The sequence below is a fragment of the Macaca mulatta genome, chromosome 3 (assembly GCF_049350105.2).
Source record: "Macaca mulatta isolate MMU2019108-1 chromosome 3, T2T-MMU8v2.0, whole genome shotgun sequence".
Taxonomy (NCBI): Eukaryota; Metazoa; Chordata; class Mammalia; order Primates; family Cercopithecidae; genus Macaca; species Macaca mulatta.
Window position 1 is genome coordinate 98,783,738 of NC_133408.1, and position 16,690 is coordinate 98,800,427.

Sequence of the window (16,690 nt, forward strand, 5' to 3'; positions counted from 1 at the left end):
CTGAACAATAGAAGTACAGACACAAAGAGACGTTCAGGTGACCTGTAATATGAGTCACTGCCCAGGCACCGATTTTGCAAGGAGAGTCACTGGGGCAAAAACTACCCTTTGTATATAATTATAGTGGTTACAAAAGTATTTAGCAAATACACTGCTAGAGTTTTGTTCCTTTTTTTCCCGTATCTTTGGAAGCACAGTGTTAAAATTTCTGAAATGGCTTCCAAATTTGTGAGTGAAATTTCATTTGTAAGATAATTTAAAGAAAAGTCTGACTGCAAATTTAACATTTTTTTTTTACTATAAATTATCTCAAGGTTTAAAACATTTAAATCTGTATATATTATTGGAATGTAATTAAACATCTCTAAAGCACATAAATCCCAGCAAGACATATCAAGGCTGATATTCTCTCATCTTCCTTATGATCTTTCTATCCCACCAATTTTGCTTGGTTTCTGATTTCACTAAGTTGAGATTAAATCAGTGTATTCCTCCCACTGCATAATTTAGGACTGCTTTAAAACGATGTAATTACAAACCTCAGTGGCAGATTGTGAATTGCATTCACTGTCATAACTGCATTAGCATGGTTTAAAATTCTCTCAGAACAGTGGGGTGAAGATGTTATGTTAATACGGTAATAAGTTCTATTGCTCTACTCTATGTCTGCTATTGATTATCTGCAGCAATTGTAGATTTGGATGGGATCCAAAATGAGACACAGAACCTTGAAACTTGCCAATGTTTTGTTCATCTACGGTAATTTTAAAGAAAAAAGTTCTTTAAAACAATAAAACTGGATGAAAGGGTTAGTATAGGATTTTAAACTTATGTAATTGCAGACTTAATTTTATAAATAGGTAGAGTCCTGATCTATTGGTCTTCCTGAAGCAAGGAGAGAACATTTTGGGTAGTTACCTACTCTAATTTTGATTACTTTCTACAGAGTGAAATTAAAATACTTTTTGAGCATTTTCCAAAGCCTTATTTGACAACATTTCCTATATTCACTCCCATTGCTCTGCCAACCCACAATCCTGTCCCTTATCATGAATTCCTTTTTCATGCCAAGTCTCAATTCCCTCTTCTTTTTCTGAATCTAGAGATGGTAGGCCCATTTAAACTGAATATAGTCTTCCTCATCCAGGAAGCCCACCTGGATGAGATTTTGGTCACATACTTTCCAGTTTTAAGTATACAATGAAAATGTCTTTTCATGCTTAAAAAAGCCCTCTTACATACTTTCTCTTTTAATTTAAGATGCTCATAACTTCTAGATAAACACTTTCCTTTAGTGTAAGGCCTTTGGTATGTGGAAACTCAGGTATCAAAATTAGGTCTATTATTCTGCTGGTACCGAAGCTTGATTCATTAATTTAAATTCATTTCAGCCATCTTCACCAAATTTCTTTAATTTCTTTGAACAATTGACACGTTTTGCTACTTTATAAATTACTAATTTGGGAGAAACAAAAAAATAGCTTGTCTACATATAAAAATCGAGAAGCTATAATTAAGTTCCTGCTTGTCATTATCTACAAAGATATACACTTTGATCAATATAATTTCCCTGCCATGCATTTCTGGGTGTTTATAAATGAACTGCATTGTGGTGGGAAAAGATCCCAGTGCCTCTTAACGACTACAATAACTCTTGTAATTTTCTCAAAGCAAATGGTATTCGTTTACTCTTCTTCTTGAAGTTCATAATAAAAGCAAACAGATTTTTGTTAAGAATCTTCAGGTTGGTAGATCTAAAGGGTCTGAAACTAGATAAATGCATACTTTAAAGAAATAAGCCTTTAAAGCAAAGGGGGTAGGGGAAAAGCCCCCACCTCTTTAGCTGCACAGAGTTCAGTCTTTTTTTTTTTTTTTTGAGATGGAGTCTCGCTCAGTTGCCCAGGCTGGAGTGCAGTGGCACAATCTCAACTCACTGCAACCTCCACCTCCCAGGTTCAAGCAATTCTCCTGTCTCAGCCTCCCAAGTAGCTGGGACTACAGGTGCCTGCCACCATGCCCGGCTAATTTTTGTATTTTTAGTAGCGACAGGGTTTCACCTTGTTGGTCAGGCTGGTCTTGAACTCCTGACCTCAGTTGATCCACCTGCCTAGGCCTCCCAAAGTGCTGGGATTACAGGCGTGAGCCATCGCACCTGGCCTTGTTTTTTAATTTTAGACAATTATAAGTTTAACAATGGATACTGAAAGGGATGTATTACTAGCATTGTAACTTACTATAGTCTATGAAAATGCACTGAATTTAGGAATAATGAATTGGTATCTCTCTCCCTTCCTTGAATTTGGCTGATAAATAGGGATATCTGGCTAACAGGTTCCAGTCCGGGTGTCGCTGGTTTCCAGAAATGTTCTTTTCCCTGCAGCTTTCCAATAATCACTGTTATGTTGTGTGGCAAATGATTAACTCTCACCTCGGACTTTGCATGCCCGCTTTTAAGTATGATGGGTTTCAGTCTTGGAATGGAAAAAATACAAAAGTCACCTTAAGTCTTACAGTGCAAGGGTTTTAATAGTCCACACTAAAATAGGCAGTACAGTTTTGTAGTTTAACATTAAAAGCAATCCTGCCTTACCTTAAAATGCTTCTACTTAAGAATGCTTCTTCCTCCCCCACTCCTTCACTTAAGGTATACATCTACGGAGGTACCCCTAAAGTGCATTTCTCAGGCATTAAAAACAGCACTGTGATTTGCTTTCCACAGAGTCCTAAATAACAGCCATCTTCATTTGAGGCTACAGAGTTCAAGCTGAGCTGTGACAGGAGCCAGGGGGCCAGGGTCCCAGAATAGCTTTTTGAAAAAAATAATTATGCCACCCTCCTCCGCGGCAGGTATCTTCTCTTACCACAAATAAATATTTAATGCATCCTTGGAGTCATGAAATATTGAGAACCCAATTGACACTTCAATTTCCAGAAAAATAAAATCATGAAGGCATTGTGTAAATATTCTGAATTTGGTGGAATGAGAAGACACGTAAGGGGGCGGGCCTGAAGTCTCGGATTTGGAACTGGGGGCTTGGGGTAGTGCTGGGTAGACAGTCTTGGAGCGCGAAGGCTATTGGGGCTATTGCTTGTCCTCGTGGGGGTCACCAGGGAAGCCCGCCTCCTCCGGGGACCTGCCCGCCTCCGGGAGCAGCGTGGCGCGCACTTTCCTCTTCTCCTTAAAGCGGCCGGAGCGCGAGATCTTCAAATTGCGGCGGCTGCTGCCGGATTTGTCCCCATATAACTTGTCTGGTTTGGGGGGTTCGCCGGCGCCCCCGAGGAGATTGGGGTGCTGATTCTCCCTGGAGCTGCTGGTGCAGTCCGGGCTGGGCGGCGCAGGTGGCGTGGGCTCCCCTGGAGCGGGCTGGGCTGGAGGCTGCACCCCCACTGCAGCTTCCTTGCTTTTCTTCCTGCTGTTTGTGAGCGATTTCCACCAGGGGCCCGAGCTGCCCGCACTGCCGCTGTCGGCCATGGCCGGAGGGCCTAGGGGCTCCCGGCACCCAGATGGAAGGGCCAAGGCGGCCCCTCCCTCCACGTGGTCTCCGGCCGTTCACTCCACCCCTTCCCCGGCTTGCCACACGTGGGCTGCGGGGTGGATGCTGAGGCAGCGGCCTGTGCTGGAGAAGAAAACAAAACTTGGTTACTGCGTTGGTTGAAGTCATGTGCCCCCCAGTCCCATTTCCTCTCCCTTGTGCTGTCTGGCACCGGATCGGCTAGGGTGGAGAGACCCAATCCGGTAGCCACGTGGCCCACATTAGAGTTAGCCCACATTAGAGTAGGGTGCCGGTGGAAGTGTCTTTCAGGGCACCATCATCTGGTCTCCAGGCTGACCCTTGAACTCTTTGGCTTCAACCTTTGCCTTGCCTTCAGGGGAAGTGCAGTGCAGTGGTCAGGGTGCACGGGGTGGGGGACCCAGGGGACGTACCCAGCCCTCTGGATCAACCCGTCTCGAGAGGGAAAATGACCTGCCCTGTCCACACTGCTTGACTGTAGATGGATGCCCAAAGGTGACCCATCCGGTCCAGGGTGGCCTGCCTTTGGATGAGCACTTGGGAGGAGGGCGCTGGGAACCAAGTGCATCCTCTCTACAGGTGAACGGTGAGTATTAATTAGTCCATGGTCAAACAGTCAAATTTCCCTGCAAGATTTGCTCCCGTCGACTTTCGTCCCAGGAGCCTTTTCGATGAGATACTTAGGAGAATTTATATCCCAGCAGGAGAGAAGGACAAGCTTATGGTATTTTTGTTTTGGTTCTTTTAAATTCTGCTTTTGACCACTTCTGCCTTGTGACTTTCAAAAGAAGCATGTCTAGACTTAACTTCCCTTGAAAACCGCCATCCTAATTCTTCCTTTTATTCCCCAGAGCCCAATCTTGCGTCTTTTTGAAGTCACCCCCGGCTGACGGTTGAGATGAAGCCAAGCGGTATCAAATGGCCTCTTCCCTTAGTTTTGTATTAAAATATGCACCGAGTCTGTACGACGCAGCTCAACTCGGGAGAATTCCAGTTACAAAGTAAAGGCTTCTCTTCTTTTCCTTGTGCAATTCCCTCCTCCCAAGGAGAAAGAACGCAACCAGGAACTCCGAAACAACGTGCTTCTTCCCCAAGCTTCTAAGACCCCCCCGCCTCTGCGAAGCGAAAGGCCGCTTCTGAGCACTTAGGTGCTGGTACAGCAAGCAACACTCTCAGCCCACTTTCTGTGCGGGGTCTCTTGGGCGCTGCCACCAGCAACGCGCAGGATTCGCCTGCGCCGCGGCTCACTTCCAGGTTTCCGCTCGGCTTCTTCCCAGCCCACGCGCCGGGCGCTCCTGGGATTGGCGAACGCGCTGGAGAGGGAAACTTCGGCGGTGTTTGTTGTAGGAGGTTCTCCTCCCGGAACCGCCAGGGAGAGGAAGTCTGATCGCCTACGGGAGGCGGCGGGGCGGCCTCGGCTGCGCCCCGAAACCGCTGCACCAGCTCCTCCCCAGGATGCCCTGAGGACACACTCGGGCAGCGACTTGAAAACAATACAAGAAAAAACGGCCAAAAGTTCTTTCGGTACAAAAGGCACCCACGCCCTAAGGCACAATTAGTAACTGCGTCTGCAAACATCCCATTCACTCCTACTTTGCAGATCGGAAAAGCAACCCCTACCCCCAAGTCATTTACTAACAGTGGTGGGAAGGTGTCCTGATGCTGCTTTCTCTCCTCTAACCTACAATTTCTTCTTCACAATTATCAACTTTGTGAGCACGGAAGGGCTTTGTACGAATTGCGCAAGGAAAAGATGGCAAATTACGCAAAAGCACAGAAAACGGAGTTCTGGAGCGTCCGTGGTTTTCAGCCTCTCTTAGGGCGCCGGGAGGCGGGTACCTGGGAGGTACCAGGCAGCACCCCAGGGTGACCCCCGGCGTCAGGCTTTCTCTCGGCGGACGCCGAACCACCCCCAGTCGCTCACCTGCTCGGGCTTCACAGGACCCGGAGGCCCCGCGCGGTGAACGCGGCCGACAGCACGGAGGGGGCGCGCTTGGATCAACCTGGAAGCCGGGGCTCGAGTTCCTGGGCGCAGACTTGGAGAGGTCAGGCTTCTGGAAAGTGTACAGGTCGGAATTCCCTCAGCCCAGCTAAATCAAGTGCTGCTGCTGGTCTCCTCGGGCACCTCCAATTTCTGTGCGCTGCGGCGGAAGCCCGGGGCTCGCAGCGCAGTCTGTTCAGGTCGGAGGGGGCGGCGGCGAGGGGCTGCCAGACTCGCTGCCGGGGGTGAAGGTCCAGGCCGGCTTTCCGGTCTAGTAGTGTTTCATTCGCCCGCGCGTCCCTCTTCCCTGCTAGCACCGCCCGGGAGCCGGCTGAGAGATGGGACCCTGGCTGTTCACTCTGGCGCATCGAACTTGCCTGCGCGTCCGTAGGAACGCAGAAAAGACATCTGCCCACCTGCTGGTTATTTGCCAAGTGATTTGGGAAACCAGAAGGCTGGGGCAGCTGGGGGAGAAAAGAAAATAAACCAGGAGGCGGTCACCGCTGCCACAGGTGCAGGTAGGAACTTCGCGTTCCCGCCCTCCAGGGGAGGAGATTGGATCAGGCGCCAGCCTTGAGGTGTTTGATTGGAGAAAAGCTGTGCAGCGCCGCTCCCCCGACCGACTCCTTGAGAAGAAACGGCAGAGACCTGAGGCCGAGGCCGTAGGTGGGCTCGGCTGGGTGAAAATTGCCGCAGCAGCTCTCCCTTGGCCCCTTCCCGGTTTATTTTCCCCCTTGCTTTCCGGGTCCCGGGATCCCAAGTTTTGTAACTCACGGGAGCGAATCCACACCCGAGCAAAATGTTCGCGTGTTTCAGGCGCTCTTAGTTGAAAGGCTGTAAAGTTATTAACAAGTCCGCTGTGTGCCAGCCAGGCGACATTGCAGGCTCTTTCTGTGAATTAAGTCATTTATTTCTCCCAGCAACCCTAGGAGGTAGGTGGTATTATTATTATTATTATTACTATTATTATTATTATTATTCTCACTCGACAGGCGAGGAAACCCTAACATGGGAAAATGGTTGCTCAGGGTTGCCTGTCTGGTACGTGGCAGAGCAGGGTTGGAACCCAGGGGGCCTGACTCTAGCTTTCACGGTCTTACCCACCACAACCTGCCCGTCTGGAACTCTTAATACGACTCAGTGAGGATGTGAATTTCCTTCTTTCAGGCCTGGAAGTCCATGGACAGCCACCCCACGAGGGCAGTGTAAATCCAGCCCTGAGCCACTGCAGGAAGTGAACCAGGGGATTGCACTCCTGGTCACATAACAGTACTTCTTATTCGTTTGACATAAAGATATTGGCACAGGGCATTTTCACTAATGAAGACAGAGGTGCAGCTTGCTTCATTTTCCAAGATGCTCTTCTTTTTCAAAAAACTATTTTGATGTTCCTTGAGCTCATATACAAGCATAACTCCTCTGAAGGACTGGGTGTGCAGCAACTGAGCATCTTTGTTGTGAAAACTTTTTGCAGTATAAAAGCAGTGAAAGACAGCCGGGTAAGATGGCTCAAGCCTGTAACCCTAGCGCTTTGGAGGCCAAGGCGGGTGGATCACATGAGGCCAGGAGTTTGAGACCAGCCTGGCCAACATGACAAAACCCTGTCTCTACTTAAAAAAAAAAAAAAAAAAAAAAAAAAAAGGCGGTGTAGTGGTGCACGCCTGTATTCCCAGCTATTGGGGAGGCTGAGGCACGAGAATCACTTGAACCTGGGAGGTAGAGGTTGCAGTGAGCCGAGATCCTGCCACTGCACTCCAGCCTGGGTGACAGTGAGACTCTGTTAAAAAAAAAAAGAAGAAGAAGAAAGAAATAGTGAAAGACATACTGCCTAACTGCCTAACTCAAATACTCAAATAATTTGCAATATAGAATTAGTAGAAAAAATTTTTATAGTATTTCAATTTGTGAAAGGTAAAAATATGAATATATTTTTTACTTTTTAGTTTGGGATTCTTTGAATTTTTTATGATATGCACAGCACAGGGTATTTGGAAGTCATGCATTTTTGTATGTTTCTCGGGATTAGTTTTAGAACATAAACATTCAATCACAGCACCAGGATTGAACAAAGGCAGAACTTTGAGGGGAGAATGGGATAAGTCATCATAGTGCCATTACTTTACAGATGAAATTGAATCATGGAGGAATGCCCTTGTCTGAGGAGTCATCACCACTAGGAAGCTATGGAGCTGGGTTTTTACATTGTTTGTTGAGCATATGGGTGAAAGAATAAAAAAATTAGGAAAATAAAATAAGTTCTGCCAGTTGGCTCCTCAAGTGTGATTTGAACAAAAGGGCCAACATGTTAGTAATAAACGAACCTCTACTAACTGCTGAAATTAACAAAAAACATTGATTACTTTAAGTGCCCTTCCTCATTTATATTTAGCAACTTTGAACTTAGTAACAACATGTTACAAATAACCCTTGTGTACAGGGAGGACATTCAAGGAGAGATGTGAAAACTGAGGAGAGATTAGCTGAGATGCAGAATGGGTGAGCATTTCAGATGGAGGAAATAGCATGTGCAACAACTTGGAGGTGTGAGGAAATTGAGGTTTCTTGAGAGGCAAAGAGCAGGTGTGTGTGGTCTAAGTAAGGAGAGGGAGCTGAAGCTGGAGAGGTGGGTGTGACCAGACCATTCAGGACCACAATCCACTAAAGAGGAAGAACATGGTAAGATTCGCAGTTAAATGTGGTGCCACGGTGTATAAGGAATGAATGGGGCTGGGCGCGGTGGCTCACGCCTGTAATCCCAGCACTTTGGGAGGCCTAGGCGGGTGGATCATGAGGTCAAGAAATCGAGACCATCCTAGCCAATATGGTTAAACCCCGTCTCTACTAAAAATACAAAAATTAGCCAGGTGTGGTGGCGTCCTTCTGTAGTCCCAGCTACTCGGGAGGCTGAGGCAGGAGAATCGCTTGAACCCGGGAGGTGAAGGTTGCAGTGAGCCGAGATCGCACCACTACATTCCAGCCTGGTGACAGAGCTAGACTCTATCTCAAAAAAGAATGGGCCAGGCGCAGTAGCTCACATTTGTAATCCCAGCACTTTGGGAGGCCGAAGTGGGAGGATTGCTTGAGCCCAGGTATTTGAGACCCGCCTGGGAAACATGGTGAAACCCCCATCTCTACAAAAAATAGAAGAAATTAGCTAGGTGTTGTGGTATGAGCCTGTAGTCACAGCTGCTTGTGGTGAGGTGGGAGGATCACTTGGGCCCAGGAATTCCAGGCTACAGTGAGCTATGATTGCACCACTGCACTCCAGCCTGGGCAACAGAGAAAGACTCTCTCAATAAAATAAAATAAAATAAAATAAAATAAAATAGGTGGATGGTACAGGGGACAAAATGGGGCAATCAGGAAACCAGCTAAGAACTGCTGGGAGACTTCAGGTGGATATTCTGAAGCCTGTAGTACAGTGGTGGGAGTTGAAGTGGTGGGGATGAAGATAATTACGCGGATGCAATAGGAATGTTGGAGATAGAATCAACAGTGCACTTTCATTTAATTCCTACAAATAAGGAGATTGAGTTTGACTAGAAGCTGAGAAGGGAAATATTTTCACAGCCTTTCCTGTGACTAGGAGTGGCCATGTGATTCAGTTTTGGCCTATGGGGCTGTAAGGAAGACTTCTGGAAATGCTTTTTCTCCAGATAAAGGACAGAACCTTCTGAGAGAACATCTTTTGCCACACCCTTGATGCTTGCATTTAAGCACAGCACGAGGATGTGACACCTGGTATGGCAGCAGCCAGTGAGGCAGCAGGCATAGGAATAGGAGACGCCATGCTAAGGATGATGGCATGGGAGTGTGGAAGTGTCTGGGTCCTCGATTACACCATCCATTCCCTGAAGGAACCCTGGAACCACCTACCTGTGGACTTTTAGTTCAGTGAGATCGTACATATCCCTGTGGTTTAACCACAGATTTAAACAGTTTTCTGTGTCTTGCAGCCAAACCCATTCCTACTTGGTAGGGACTATTCTAGTTAGAGGAAGAGATGATAGTGTCCAAAAGGGAAAAAAGGTAATATTGTCACATTTTTTTGGACTAATATGAAAAGTTCTTCCCAGGAGGATTTAGTGAAATGTTAAAGTGATGGGCAAGTTTTTAGAGGCAGAGAATGCATCTGTAAAATTTTGAGTTAAGGGAATGAGTAGATAAACGCATGTGTAGTGCATGGATGAGTAAACTTTGGCGGTAAGACCAACAGGTGAAGTTAATCAGATTATCTGCGCTATCAATGTAATTTGACTTTTAAAGACAGCGTTAAACAATTAAGACTTATTTTTCTCCATTTTTGCATCTAGAACTGTTTTAAGCTCTCCCACCAACACACACACACGGTTAGTATTACAAATATAGTTGTGTTCTGTAACTATTGATCCAGGAATCATATTGTTTGGTTCTGTAAGGAGGACATGGTCTGGCCCTACAGCTCTGTATTTTTAAGCTAGACATCTTGCATGATAGATGCATTTAAAAGTTGACTCATCTATTTAGTTAATAGTAGATGACTTTTAATGTTATAATATTGACATGCTTTAACTGGACAAAGCTTACATTTCTTATCTTGTCATTTTTCAAAAATGTGTTGATGATTTGGGTAAGGACACATTTTTTCTTTTTCTTTTAAAAAATTAGCACAGGGCATGGTGGCTCATGCCTGCAATCCCAGCACTTTGGGAGGCCGAGGCAGGCAGATCACCTGAGGTCGGAAGTTCAGGACCAGCCTGACCAGCATGGAGAAATCCCATCTCTACTAAAAATACAAAACTAGCTGGGTGTGGTGGTGCATACCTGTAATCCCAGCTACTTGGGAGGCTGAGGCAGGAGAATCACTTGAACCTGGGAGGCAGAGGTTGTGGTGAGCCAAGATAGCACCATAGCACTCCAGCCTGGGCAACAGAGCAAAACTCTGTCTCAAAAAAAAAAAAAATTGCTTCTTTAAAAAAAATAAATTGAACCTTTAAGTGCAATAAATATTTATACTCAAAGACAATAGAGAATGAATTATTAGAGGGCAAGCATTGCACTAGCAATTAAAATCAGATTTTTACAGGTTAACATGGCATCTGCTATCCTAGCAAATCTGGCATTGAATGGTAGGTTGAGAAATGTATTATCGTCCTTTTAAGCATCTGTATTGGGAACTAGGCAAAGAGAAAAACAAGATGAGAAATTTAAAGAAATATAGAAATCTAGCTAATCAAAATGAAGAAAATAAGAATCACCTGTGTTCTTTTCATTCCAGGATGACCCTGGTTAATGTTTTGGTGTTATTCCTTTTGAGCTTTTTGCCACTTATTTTCATGTTTACTCTTCGTTTTTTCCTTTCCCTGCCTTTCTTCATTCCTTTCTTCTGTGGACTCCTCCATCTTTTGGAAATGAGGCATGTATCTCTCCTGTCCTTTTCCTTTATAGTCATCAATGTATGAGTAGTTTATGATTTCTTTTTTTCTTTCTGTTTATATGCATCAGTGTTGTGGATTTAGAGAGTGGGGATGTTACCCATGCATGAAATTGGAATCCACTTTTTATAGCATCTCATCCTGTACCTTGTCAGGTTAACACAAATGCACATCTAGAGGTTCAAAAATGATAGTCACAAAACATTACTAATTATTTCAGTTCTACACATTTTCCCTGAGTGCTACTTGACCTAAGCAGGGCTGATTTATTCGCCCAATGCCACCTTTCTCTGCAGTTCAACACCAGCTGACTCTTTCTGACCCCACTCCTAGTCCCTGTGTCTCACGAGCCCTTTCCCTGAATCATAGGTCTCCAAGTCATCAGCCTCCCTGTTCACCCGTCTTAACAAATGGTCATCCAGTGTCTGTGATCAGTGCTGGGAATGAGGAACTCACTATCTGCCGAGTCAGCTGTTCCACAGAAGAGCATTGGGAGATATCTGTTGGTGCCTCTTTCTTAGAGTAACAGACCTCCTTGACCCTTCTCCATACGAACCTATTGATATTTTTATTCTCCCTTTGTTAGTTCAACTCCCAGATGTGTCTTCTACACTTATTGTCTCCATTTTCTCACCCTAACTCCAATATGGCATCTGCACGCCTCTCCCTCTAACATGGTTTCTCTAGGGTCCCTGGGCTTATAGGACATTTATCAGTCCTCATCTTTTTGACCTATCTATAACATCAACACTGCTGGCTCTTCCTGAAAACATTCACTGTTCTGTCTTTTCTTCTTTTTCTCTCTGCCTGCTGCTTTGTCTCCTTTCCCAGTCTATCCTCTCCTTTCCTGTCATATTATGAATAAAGCTAAGCTTTGGAGCTGTTACCATGAGACAGATACCATGGTAGACGCTCTCTATGTATTATCTCATATAATCCTCCTAGCAACCACCAGCTATTTTACAGAGGATGTCAGTGGTACTCAGAGAGGGCAAAACAGCCTGTGGTTAGGAGAGCCAGGATTCAAAATCAGGCAGCCTGACTCCAGAGCTCAAGCTTCTCAACACTTGAGGATGTTAGAGTTCTTGAGGTTCAGTCCTAAGTCCTTTTCTGTTCATCATTGCTATGCCCATGGCTTCAGGTGTTATTTCTGTGAAGATGACTCTTAAATTTGTATCTTTAGCTTGAGCTTCTCTGAATTCCAGGTCTAAGTATTTAACTAGTTCTTTGACATTTCTCCTTGACTGTCTTAAAGGCACATCAAGCTAAATAAGTATAAAATAGGATGTCCCAACACTTTCTCCTTTTCTGCTACGTGCCCTTATTGCAGGTCTAAGTGACTGGTACCACATCTAGGCAGTAATGCAAACCAGAAACTAGGGTGTCTGTCTTGTCCATTTGGGCTGTTATAGCAAAACACCAAACACTGGCTGGTTTACCAACAACAGAAATTTGTTTCTCACAGTTCTGGAGGCTGGGAATTAAGATACCACCAGATTTGGTGTTGGGTGAAGACCCATGTTCTGATTCATAGATGGCTGTCTTGCTTTGTCTTCACAAAGTGAAAAGGGTGAGGGAGCTCTTTGGGGTCTCCTTTATAAGGATACTAATCCCCTTCATGAAGGCTCAGCTTTCATGATCTAATCTCTTCCCAAAGGCCTCGCCTCCAAATACCATTGCATTGGGGATTGAGTTTCAACGTAGGAATTTTGGGTGGACATAACCGTTAAGTCTATAGCAGTGTCCTTCTTGGTTTCTCCCTCTGCTGAGTTTCACATCCAGTGTGTCCTAAAGCCTGTCAACTCTATTTCTTAAATGCTTCTTGCATCCAACTACCACCCTCCATTTCCATTGCTGCTCTGTAATCTAAACTATCATCTTCTCTCAATTGCAACCCCAACAACCTAACTTGAAACCCTCTATCCACTTTTGCCCTGCTTCATCCTGTATCATATGGTACCCAGAGTAACCATTTAACCTTATCTCCCTGCTTATAACCCCACAACGGTGTCCCCTTGCAAGTGGGATAAGAACTGACGTGACTCATAAAGTCCTATATAATTATATATGGCCTATATAACCTAATTCTTCAGCCCCACCTCATTCCTCTCTTCCCCTCCAGCCACACTGACCTCTGCCACCCTCAGTGAAACATTCCTTGACAATCCCCTCAACCCCAACCAAATCATATGGTACTTCCATAACATAATTATTTAATGAAGATTTCTGTTCTTTATTCAGGGGTTTACATTTATTCTATTTTTGCTGTTTATTCCTTCTGGTATCTCATAGTTTCTATCTGAGAATACTTCTCTCTGAAATACATCCTTTAGATTTTCTTTAAGTGAGGATGGGCTGGTGGTGAGCTCTTTTTAGCTGTTTTCTGATATTTCATCCTAATTCTGGTATGATATTTTTGTTGTGTATAGAATTTTAGGTTGGCAGTTATTTCCTTTTAGTACATTGAATATGCATTATTTCACTGTCTTTAGGCTTACATTATTTCTGCTGAGAGGTCAGCTGTTAATGTGTCCCTCTTTTGAAGGTGACTGGTACTTTCCCTCTGCTGCTATTAAGATATTTTTTCTCCTTGCCTTGGGTTTTCTTTAGTATCACTGTAATGTGTCTAAGTATGGATTTCTTTTTATATTGTTCAGGATTATATGCTGCTTTTTTTTCTCTTCAGAATTTAAGACTTTATTTTCTTCTTCAATTTAAAGTAGAAGTACATTATAGTGTAGATCAGTTTCTTTTGCAAAATTACAAATTTCAAGAATCTTCCACTTCTTTATACTTTCTTTAAAAAAAAAGACACAGGTGTCTTGCTGTGTTGCCCAGCTGGTCTTGAACTCCTGGCCTCAAGCAATCCTCCCACTTTGGCCTCTCAAAGTGTTGGGATTACAGTAATGAGCTACTGTACCTGGTATACTTTTTAATATTTTTCATGTTTTTAAAAATACATATGTTGCAATTAGAATTAAGTTTGGCTATTAAAGTGTGACTTAAGAGAGTAGGTCATTTCTCTCTCATGTAAGAGAAGGCCAGAGGTAAGCAGTGGCAATGTCTTTTCTGCCTGAGCAGCAGCAGTAGTCACAGGTTTAGAATGACATTGACACTCACAGGACCCAATAAGCCTTGTGGCATCCAATCTGACACCCTGTTCACTTAACTTTGAAAGATACAGAACAACATGGCAGCATGAGGCTTATTTCAGCAGGAGGCTTTACTCCAGCCTGCCAAGTGTCAGCTGAAATATAAGGCAACAAGATCAGCCAGTGGGTGCAGAAGGCACCTGGCTTAGAAGCTTCATGCTCCATGAGAACTAATACCTGTTGAGATAGCCCATGACTGTAATTTCCAGGAATCTTTGCAATAAAGAACACTACGCTTGAGGAATCAATCTCAAAACTCATGGTTTTCAATGGGCACTTATAGTACGTGTCAGAGTCCTCTTGGTCCAGATACAGTTTACCAATAAGGGATCATCTTTAATCATAAAGATGATCCAGTATTGCCTAGTATCACAGCTGACATTCCATTATTACCTTGCCTAGTAGGCTTCCAGAGAAATGATGAAAGGCAAAGTCATTTTACCAGGGAAGAGAAAGGGCTTTGTTAACCCTTTACTCAGAGCAGTCCAGGGCAGTCTCGCATAATCCGAACCCAATCTTCTATCCTGCTGCTCTGCCACTCAAGGGTTTATTTCCAAGGTTGCTTTAAAGTCCAAGAATCCTGCTAGAGTTCTAGCCACCACATCTATGTTCTAGCAGGAAGAAAGAGAAGATGAGTCTACCTGCTTCCTCTTATGCCTTTAAGTTTAAGAAAACTTTCTGGAAGCATCACTCAACACCTCATATTTTTTTCTTGAGACAGGGTCTCACTCTGTTGCCCAGGCTGGAGTGCAGTGGTGTGATCACAGCTCACTGCAGCCTCAACCTCCCAGGCTAAAACAATCCTCCTACCTTAGCCTCCAGAATAGCTGGAACTACAGGCGTGCCCTGCTATGCCTGGCTAATTTTTGTATTTTTTGTAGAGACAGGGTTTCACCATGTTCCCTAAGCTGGTCTTGAACTTCTGAGCTCAAGTGATTTGCTTATCTTGACCTCACAAACTGTTGCGATTACAGGTGTGAGCCACTGGGTCTGGCCCAACACTTCCAATTCCATGTCAGTGGCCAGAACTTAGTCATATGACCACATGAATCTATGGGGAAAGTGGGCACATTGCTAGTCCGAATAAGTTTTGGGATTCTGTTACAAAGAGAAACAGGGAGAACAGATAATTGAGTCAGGCAGTTAGCAGCCTCTCCTATACATATATATGGTGGGAACAATAGCTTCTTATTAAATGCTGACATTAGGCTGGGCAAAGTGGCTCAAGCTTGTAATCCCAGAGCTTTGGGAGGCTGAGGTGGGAGGCTGAGGTAGGAGGATTGCTTAGGGCCCAGAGTTCAAGACTAGCTTGGGCAACATAGTAAGCCCCTGTCTCTACAAAAAAAAAAAAAAAAAAAAAAGAAGAAAAAATTAGCTGGCATGATGGCATGCACCTGTAGTTCCCAGTGACTCGAAAGGCTAAAGCAGGAAGACTGCTTGAATCCAAGAGTTCCAGGCTTCAGTGAGCTATGATGGCATCACTGCACTCCAGCCTAGGTGACACAGTGAGACCGTGTCTCAAAAAAAAAGAAAAAAAAAAATTGCTGATATGGTTTGGCTGTGTCCTCACCCAAATCTCATCTTGAATTTTATCTCCTATAATCCCCACCTGTTGTGGGAGGGACCTGGTGAGAGGTAATTGAATTATACAGTGGATTTTTCCTGTGCTCTTCTTATGATTGTGAATAAGCCTCATGAGATCTGATGGTTTTATAAAGGGCAGTTCTTCTACACATGGCCTCTTGCCTGCAGCCATGTAAGAGATGCCTTTGTCCCTCCTTCACCTTCCACCATGATTGTGAGGCCTCCCCAGCCATGTGGAACTGTGAATCCATTACACCTCTTTTTCTTTATAAATTACCCAGGCTCAGGTTATGTCTTTATTCGTAGTGTGAGAATGGACTAATACAAAAGCTGAGACTAAAAAAGTCATATAAAACCTGGGAATATATATGTGTTTATGATTTGAAAATGCTTTTTATCAAGGTACCAATTAAATACAAGACTTTTTGAAGAAAAAAATTCCTCCTCCAGAATATTAGTTCTCTAACCCGTTAAAGTAGTTACATCTCCATCAATTGTGAGATGTGATTAATGTGAGGTGTGTTTTAACTATTAATTTCACCTAGGCTAAACTAGGTGAAATTGCTGGTTTTTTTTTTTGTAGTCAGATACAAACAAATATTGAAAATTTCATACAGCTCAACCTATAACAAAGTATCTATATTTGTGAATAATTTACTTAAAAAATACAAATTATCATAGATTTAAGTTACTGCCCTAATGAAATCACAATTACAGTTGAATTCCAGCAATCTTGCTTAAGTGAAAAAAGTGAATTGACAGCTGGAATTTTAGGAATTGCTTTATCTTTAAGCACTTCAAAATTCTTTTTCTGTTTCTAGATAAAATACATATTGTAGTAGACTGAAAAATGGTCTCCCAAAAGATTTCCATGCCCCAGCCCCTAGTTTTATGCCTGTATATGCTAAATTACACAGCAAAAGAGACTTTGCAGATGGAATTAAGGTTATAGACCTTAAAATAGAGAAATTATTCAAGGGGGCCCAATGTAATGATAATCAAATGGACCTTTAAAAGTGGAATAGAAGACAAAAGGGTAGGTCAGAG

General features: G+C 43.9%; 1 protein-coding gene and 1 pseudogene across 10 annotated transcripts in view; one reads left to right on the forward strand and one right to left on the reverse strand.

The window, feature by feature from the left end:
* The window catches only part of LOC100429134 (E3 ubiquitin-protein ligase ZNRF2 pseudogene), a 195,539-nt pseudogene that overhangs the window by 109,177 nt on the left and 69,672 nt on the right, over positions 1-16,690 (forward strand). For 3 of the 6 annotated variants that reach the window (XR_013415419.1, XR_013415416.1, XR_013415418.1), the window contains exon 1: positions 4,364-6,011. The exons of 1 other annotated variant lie outside the window; for it this stretch is intronic. The product of XR_013415419.1 is annotated as an E3 ubiquitin-protein ligase ZNRF2 pseudogene, transcript variant X6 (transcript). Of the gene's footprint in view, positions 1-4,285; positions 6,426-6,660; positions 6,993-16,690 lie in introns of those variants that run through there. 2 more of the 6 variants (XR_013415420.1, XR_013415417.1) reach the window with 2 other exon arrangements.
* On the reverse strand, positions 2,511-6,038 carry PRR15 (proline rich 15). 4 transcript variants are annotated; one of them, XM_001087339.4, is made up of 2 exons: positions 5,437-6,038; positions 2,511-3,617 (listed from the first exon to the last, which is right to left on the reverse strand). In XM_001087339.4, exon 2 carries the CDS (start codon positions 3,470-3,472, stop codon positions 3,083-3,085), a length of 390 nt encoding a protein of 129 aa, XP_001087339.1. In that variant the 5' UTR covers positions 3,473-3,617; positions 5,437-6,038; the 3' UTR covers positions 2,511-3,082. The 4 variants fall into 4 exon arrangements, with proteins under 4 accessions (XP_001087339.1, XP_028701751.1, XP_077853105.1 ...); XM_028845918.2 differs by having other exon boundaries at positions 2,511-3,612; positions 5,437-6,034; XM_077996979.1 differs by having other exon boundaries at positions 3,926-6,031.